This window comes from Neoarius graeffei, chromosome 2, assembly GCF_027579695.1.
Source record: "Neoarius graeffei isolate fNeoGra1 chromosome 2, fNeoGra1.pri, whole genome shotgun sequence".
NCBI classification, from domain to species: Eukaryota; Metazoa; Chordata; class Actinopteri; order Siluriformes; family Ariidae; genus Neoarius; species Neoarius graeffei.
Genome location: NC_083570.1, coordinates 4225751 through 4233264, shown reverse-complemented (window position 1 = coordinate 4233264; position 7514 = coordinate 4225751). Strand labels below are relative to the sequence as shown.

At 41.6% G+C, this 7514-nt stretch overlaps 1 protein-coding gene across 1 annotated transcript; it reads right to left on the bottom strand.

Moving 5' to 3' along the window:
• Nucleotides 1–978: 978 nt before the first annotated feature.
• Nucleotides 979–6709, bottom strand: LOC132877882 (tripartite motif-containing protein 16-like). The gene is made up of 6 exons (XM_060913624.1): nucleotides 6025–6709; nucleotides 3748–3843; nucleotides 3384–3617; nucleotides 3080–3251; nucleotides 2822–2881; nucleotides 979–2728 (listed from the first exon to the last, which is right to left on the bottom strand). Exons 1-6 carry the CDS (start codon nucleotides 6613–6615, stop codon nucleotides 2175–2177), a joined length of 1707 nt encoding a protein of 568 aa, XP_060769607.1. The 5' UTR covers nucleotides 6616–6709; the 3' UTR covers nucleotides 979–2174.
• Nucleotides 6710–7514: the final 805 nt, after the last annotated feature.

Sequence of the window (7514 nt, the reverse complement as noted above, 5' to 3'; positions counted from 1 at the left end):
TAATAGATGAAAAACTTGCATGGAAAAATCATGTTGAGCTCATTAGCAAAAAGATAGACAAAAATATCGGAATAATACGAAAGGTTGGAAATTTACTATCACAAAAAACACTTATGATTCTATACTACACCTAGATTTGCCCATACCGAACATACTGTAATATTATATGGGCAAGCACTTATCCAACAACGCTAAAGCCACTGCTCTTACTACAGAAACGCTTTATTAGGATCGCTTCAAATGTGTCATATACATTCCCTTCAACAAATTAGTTTCATGACTTAAAAGGATTAACAATATATGACATTAACAAATTACAGATTAGTCTTTTTGTTCACAAAATCATCTATGGAAGTTGATGTTTACCAGCACATTACAGAGAAAGTATTATATATAACTCAGATATCCACAAACACAACACAAGACAGTGCAATAACAAGACCAATTCGAACCAAATCTAATCAGCGACAGTTTACTTTAATGTATAGACGACCCTTTGGATGGAGTAGTCTAAAAAAAAAAACAATTACAAAACAGTATGTCGCTGCCCCTTTTCAAGAAGCAACTGCTAAAGGAAATCTTGAATAATCCAGCTACAAAATTACACTGATCTCATTCCAAATCCTTGTTATCGATTAATTGTTCATAATTGATGATGTTTTCATGCTTAATTTTAGATTTGTTCAGTAAGTTGATCTGAAGCTTATTCCTATCATTTTATTCAGCAAATCGATGTCATCATTGGGGCGGCACGGTCGTGCAGTGGTTAGCGCTGTCGCCTGACAGCAAGAAGGTCCGGGTTCGAGCCCCGTGGCTGGCGAGGGCCTTTCTGTGTGGAGTTTGCATGTTCTCCCCGTGTCCACGTGGGTTTCCTCCGGGTGCTCCGGTTTCCCCCACAGTCCAAAGACATGCAGGTTAGGTTAACTGGTGACTCTAAATTGACCGTAGGTGTGAATGTGAGTGTGAATGGTTGTCTGTGTCTATGTGTCAGCCCTGTGATGACCTGGCGACTTGTCCAGGGTGTACCCCGCCTTTCGCCCGTAGTCAGCTGGGATAGGCTCCAGCTCGCCTGCGACCCTGTAGAACAGGATAAAGCGGCTAGAGATAATGAGATGAGATAATGAAAAGTATATATTGATTTCACAATGTAAATATTATTCCTGTGCATTAGATAGTTTACATAGAAGGTTCTTTTTTTATCATTGCGATGGTGAAGACCACTGAGTGAAAATGTGTGTAATTAAACTATACACCTACTGTATATTGCACAACTTCTGGTGAACAACCTCTCAATTCACTATCATACTGCGCAGTTTATTTCGTTGTGCAAGACAGTATATGGTTCTTTTTCACTGTGGCGGGGGGCGTGGTCAAATGCCAGTTGGTGAGTGGAGCACGAGCCCGGTGAAGATGCTGTGTGTGTGTGCACAGTGTAAATCTCTTCCCCTGGCTGAAATCATGTCGGTGCAGTGGCACACAGTTTATTTTGAAATTGCTGAAAAGCGTGTTTTGTGTTAAGTGACAGTTTAAAAAATAAAAACTAAAGTGACATTGATCCCGCCTGCCTGTTTCAGTGTCCACTATATCAGCGAAGCCGTTACATTCATCTTTTTGATTTTTGTGTTTGCTGTTATTATTTTGGTCCTGTGTTTCCTTTCCTTCGCAATACAGAGTCTTTTCTTCCCACTTTCTGTTACTGTAGTCGGTCTTCCATGTTTCATGCGCACACTCACGTCTTCCATTGTTCTCTCAGGTTGCAAATTTGTATCCCACAACAGGGAAATCCCAACACCTCATGCACGACACAGCATGTTGGATAAAGTCACGGTGAGGCAAGAAAAAATGGCGGAGAATTTAGGGCCACATGGCTCTAAATTCATTAATTGTTCTTTTAGGAAAAAAAAGTAATAAAATTTGAAGTCTGAATCTCGAATTCAGTAGCTTTCGGTCCACTAAAATAATTGGGTATCAGGGAAAATTCTATTTATGGCCTAAATTCGAAAAATCTGAAAGGCAGTCTACTTTAATTATTATACATTTACATGATACATGTTTTAACTTAAATATTAAAATGAATGTTTTGTGCAGCTGGATTGTGTTCTAGTGAAACAGACGACTGAACAACAACGTGCAGGAATTTTACAGAAAACACTCCACACTTTTTTTTTTTTTTACTATGGATCACACAATCTCACAGCAGAACCATAATGCCAGTAGAACGCGAACCCAGGAACTTTGCCGAACCCAAACCCAGTGAATAGAGGCTGAGTGAATGTGGTGTAGACTCTGTGGAGGAGCTTCATTGCATCAGAGACGCTGTAGAAGGACAGAGTTCCTGCACTGTGATCCACATACACTCCTATTCTGGAGGGTGATGGAAATTTGAGCTCAGTCTTAATGTTGTTGTGCCAGAAAGAGAAAGAAGAAGAACACCGCAAACTCCAGGACTGATTGTTGCCTCCAAACCTACACTCATTACCCTGTCCTTTCCTGCTGATGTCTTTATATGAGACTGATATGTCCACACCACCAGCCCCGCTCCACTCCACCTCCCAGTAACAGCGTCCACACACACTCTCCTTACACAACACCTGCTCCCAGTAATCAAATCTCTCTGGATGATCAGAGTAACCCTGCTCCCTCCCACTGTCATTCACCGCTCTGTTCTTCTCAGACAGAATGAGGTGACGATGTACCGTGTTGGGATCCAGAGTCAGATAACAGAAATCTAAAATAAAAGAGAAAAACAAACTGAACAATGTGAACATGTTGGGTTTAATTCACACAGTATATTTATGTGAAGTGTGTGTGTTAGATGTACATTTCAGAAACTCTTCTCTGCTCTGTGGTTCTGGTTCTGAAATGATCTGAACTGCTGCAGCTGTGGAGAGAAAAATAGAAACATGAGTTTGTGTAAAATATGGAAAGAGTTTAAAGTGATCCAGTCAGTTTATTCATTTTAAATCAGTGTTTTAGTTCAAAGTGTCGGGTGAATAAAGTGTCTGCAGAAAAGAAAGCAGGAGCATCGCTAAGAAATAACACATCACTGTGTTTCTCCAGCAGGAACAGCTCCTCTTACCATGTGGAGGGATTTTGTTGAATTCCTCCTCACAGAATTCCTCGAGTCTCTTTTTCAGATCTGAGAGAGAATTCCTCACTCCATCAAATGAGAGATGCTGACGGACAGTGATGCTGGATGTGAGAAAATCTGGTCTTTGGAAGAGAAGAGACCGACTTCCAGAAGCTAAAACCTACAGAAAGCAAATGAAATGTAAAACCCACTTGTGATGTCAGACAGGGACATTTATTGTTCCCTTAATGAGAGGTGTTTTAGAGAGTGTGTGAGGAACAGCTGGCTCTGTAGATCAGACAGTGAGTGTTACCTGGAGGAAATGGATGTGATCACGTGTGTGTGAAAGCTGCTCCAGCTCAGTGACTCTCCTCTGAAGATCAGCAATCTCCTGCTCCAGTTGCTCCAGGAGTCGTTCAGCTCGACTCAGTTCAGCCTTCTCCTGATCTCTGATCAGCTCCGTCACCTCCCAGCGCTTTTTCTCCATGGAGCTGATCAGCTCAGTAAAGATCCTCTCACTGTCCTCCACTGCTGTCTGTGCACTGAGCTGTAAGGGCACACATACACACAAGATTTAAAGCTCATCTATCATTCCCTCTCTTACTGGGACTGTAAATGACTCGTTGTCCATGTTGTGTGTGTTTCTAGGAGCAGCTCTGTCTCTGCTCACTGCTCACCTTTATAGTGTTCACAGCCTGTTTCAGCTCCTGCACCTTCTTCTGCTTCTCCTGGATTCTCTGCTGGGATTTCATCTGCTCCTCCTCTAACTCACTCTGAGGACAAATAAAATACATTCAGCTTTTTATACAGTACGAGCGAACTGGTTCCATATTAATGTCAGTTCACAGTACATTCATGTTTCTTACAGCTGTGAATGTTATGTACTGTGTGTGTTTTTTCTTGTTTTTGGCAGTGTGGGTGTGGTCAAGCACCAGTTAGTGAATAGAGGGTGGGGCCAGGGAAGGTGAGTGGCAAAGTGATCTCACCTGTTGGTAACTGATGTGTGGGTGTCTGTTTTGCAGGAATGACAGAGTCATGAAAAAGAGGGGGAGAGCGAAGAAGTGGTTGTCTCCTGACTGGAGAACATGTATATATGTGTGACAAGACATAATGTTAAAGCTGAAAAGCCAAACTGACAAATAAAAGAGACTGTGTTCAACACCATTTCCCGCCTGTCTGCACTTCAGTATTCCACCCACCTCAGGGACATATAACAGTGGTGCCGAAAGCCAGGAATACTGAAGTTAACCACCAGTGGATTCCTCCCCGCTCAAGAATGTCACCTATGCCCTTGCTGCTACCCAAGAAAGTCAGTACCAAGCCCTGATCACCCTCCGCAAGGAGCAAGAGCAGCGCTGAATCCAATCGAAATGTTGTGGAAGGACCTGAAGCGAGCAGTTCATGTGAGGAAACCCACAAACATCCCAGAGTTGAAGCTGTTCTGTATGGAGGAACGGGCTAAAATTCCTCCAAGCCGGTGTGCAGGACTGATCAACAGTTACCGCAAACGTTTCGTTGCAGTTATTGCTGCACAAGGGGGTCACACCAGATACTGAAAGCAAAGGTTCACATACTTTTGCCACTCACAGATATGTAATATTGGATCATTTTCCTCAATAAATAATTGACCAAGTATAATATTTTTGTCTCATTTGTTTAACTGGGTTCTCTTTATCTACTTTTAGGACTTGTATAAAAATCTGATGTTGTTTTAGGTCATATTTATGCAGAAATATAGAGAATTCTAAAGGGTTCACAAACTTTCAAGCACCACTGTAGCTGAATGAACACTAACCCCACCGCCACACCCCAAAATCTAGTGAAAAGCCTTCCGAGAAGGGTGGAGCTCATTATAACAGCTTTGTTTGTTTGTTTTGCCAAAATATTCTCTGCGTGTGTGAAATGTTGAAATGTTGAGTAACTGGTCTGACCAGATTACGACTCTCACCGAAGAGAGATTTAACACTGTTAACCAGAACACATACAATTTTAATCAGTTTTTACAGAATCCTTCTGATTGATTTGGAGGTGGAAGATTTTACATTGTACAGTGTCTGTGAATTCTTTTATCTCCATTTTAAACCCTGAGGTCACCCAAGAGTGTCCCTTTTGTTCTCCGAGAGAAACTGTTTTTTATGTCTTTTTACATTGCGTCAGGTTGCAGTCACTGTTTTATTGGTTGGGGGACATTTTAAGATCATTTGATATGAATTTTACCTTTCAGCTTTTTATTTTTGGTTTTAAATATGTCCGGAGAAACAAATCCATGTGTCAGCTGGTTACTGTTAACCCTGGCCAGGCCAAAATGGCAATCTACTGAAGTAGAAAAAACAAAATGGCACAAAACACAGACTGTGACCCTGAGAGAATTCTGTCCAGACTGACTAAATCCAGAGTTTTGATTGATTTTATTTTTTTTAAGAGTATGGGTGATATGGAAATGTTTAAGACAGTGTGGTGTTGTGAGGAGGCTCTGTGCTCGGTAGTGGAAGAAGAACTTTGTTTTACACAAAACCTGCATTGCAGAATCACTGCAATAACTTAACTCACACTGTGCACTGTTATATTTAGCCAAATTTATTTAAAATGCTTTATTAAATATTTATTTATTAATTCACATTAATTTTATTATCTAATGCGACTTTTGTAAAAAATAAAGGATCATAAAAAGTAAAAAAAAAAAAGTGTGTGTGTGTTCACCTGCCTCGCCCTGTCACAGGCGTTGGCTGAAATGTTCACTAACTGGTTTGACCAGATTACGACCATTACTGAAGATAAATTTAACACTCTGTTCACCAGAACACAGACAATTTTAATCAGCTTTTACAGAATCCTTCTGATTGATACAAACATTGAAATTAAAGTTCAAATCATATCACTGACTAAAGCACCTGTTTCTAGATGGGAAACTATAATTAAGATGATTTAATTCTGGAAAGATTTCTAGTTCTCACCTGTTTCTCAGCTCTTTCTACTGTGGCTGTGACGGTGTCGTGACCTTTGTGACGATCCATTGTACACAAATAACAGATGCAGGCTTGATCAGTCTGACAGTAGATCTCAATCAGCTTGTTATGTTCAGAGCAGATCTTCTCTTGGAGTTTTGCTGAGGCTTCAATTAATGTGTGTGTTTGCAAAGTAGGGTCTTCAAGATGAGGTTTCAGATGAGTTTCACAATAAGAAAATACACAGATTGGACAGGACTTGATGGCTTTGTGTTTTCTCCCGGTGCAGATATCACACTCCACATCTCCAGGTCCAGCATAACAGTGAGCAGGAGAAGCAGCTTGGACTTCAGTCTTCTTCAGTTTCTCCACCACTTCATCCAGCATGTTGTTTCTGCGTAGAACAGGCCTTGTCGTGAAAGTGTCTCTGCACTGAGGACAGCTGTAGACGCCCTTCTGATCCTCCTGATCCCAGCAGCCATTAATACACACCTTACAGAAACTGTGACCACAGGGGATAGTCACCGGACCCTTCAGGAGATCCAGACACAGTGGACACATGAACTGGTCCTGAGCTACTGAAATACTGGCCTCAGCCATTTTCCTAAAATCGCACTGAGAGAGAGATCAGTTTTGTTTTGTCTGAAAGGAGTGACTTCCTTATTCTGTGTGTGTGAGACAAAGGGGAGAGAGAGACAGAGTGATAGAGAGAGGAGGAGCACAAACACAAAGAGGTCATTAACACTCCTCTATTAACCATTTCATCTGTCTTCAGTGCAGAAATATAACCCATGTAGCCGCACTGATTAGGATTAATTTCATGAAATACACATGGATAATGATGGCCAGATGAAGCTTCAGGAAACACTGAAGCCCATCCATAACTGCTTATCCTGTGCAGGGTCGTGGGTAAGCTGGAGCCTATCCCAGCTGACTATGGGTAAGAGGCGGGGTTTACCCAGGACAAGTCGCCAGGCCATCACAGGGCTGACACACAAACAACCATTTACACTCCCATTCACACCTACGCTCAATTTAGAGTCACCAGTGAACCTAACCTGCATGTCTTTGGACTGTGGGGGAAACCGGAGCACCCGGAGGAAACCCACGCGGACACGGGGAGAACATGCAAACTCCGCACAGAAAGGCCCTCGCCGGCCCCGGGGCTCGAACCCGGACCTTCTTGCTGTGAGGTGACAGCGCTAACCACTCCACCACCGTGCCGCCCTGCAATCACAAGATTCATTAGTGTAATGAGTCTCTGATATTTAATGAAATTAATATCTAATAAATAATAATAGCTGATATCTGTCAAGCCAAAATGACCATTCATTTATTTCTAAAACAGCTACAAACAAGATGTGTGTTATTTTGCAGTTTGTATCTACAATACTTAATGAAGTAATATTACTACTGATACTACAAATCTCTGTTTTACACAAGTTTTCCACACAAATGAAGATAAAGAACCCACTTAATGACCTAAAACCCTGATTTGG

Bases quoted from the DNA above. Each gene is read 5' to 3' on its own strand.
- LOC132877882 (XM_060913624.1), bottom strand. From the start codon at position 6,615: ATGGCTGAGGCCAGTATTTCAGTAGCTCAGGACCAGTTCATGTGTCCA. The intron at 2,882-3,079 runs GTAAGAGGAGCT...TTCTCTCCACAG, and splicing joins CAACAAAATCCCTCCACATG to CTGCAGCAGTTCAGATCATT. The intron at 2,729-2,821 runs GTACATCTAACA...CTTTTATTTTAG, and splicing joins CAGAGAAGAGTTTCTGAAAT to ATTTCTGTTATCTGACTCTG.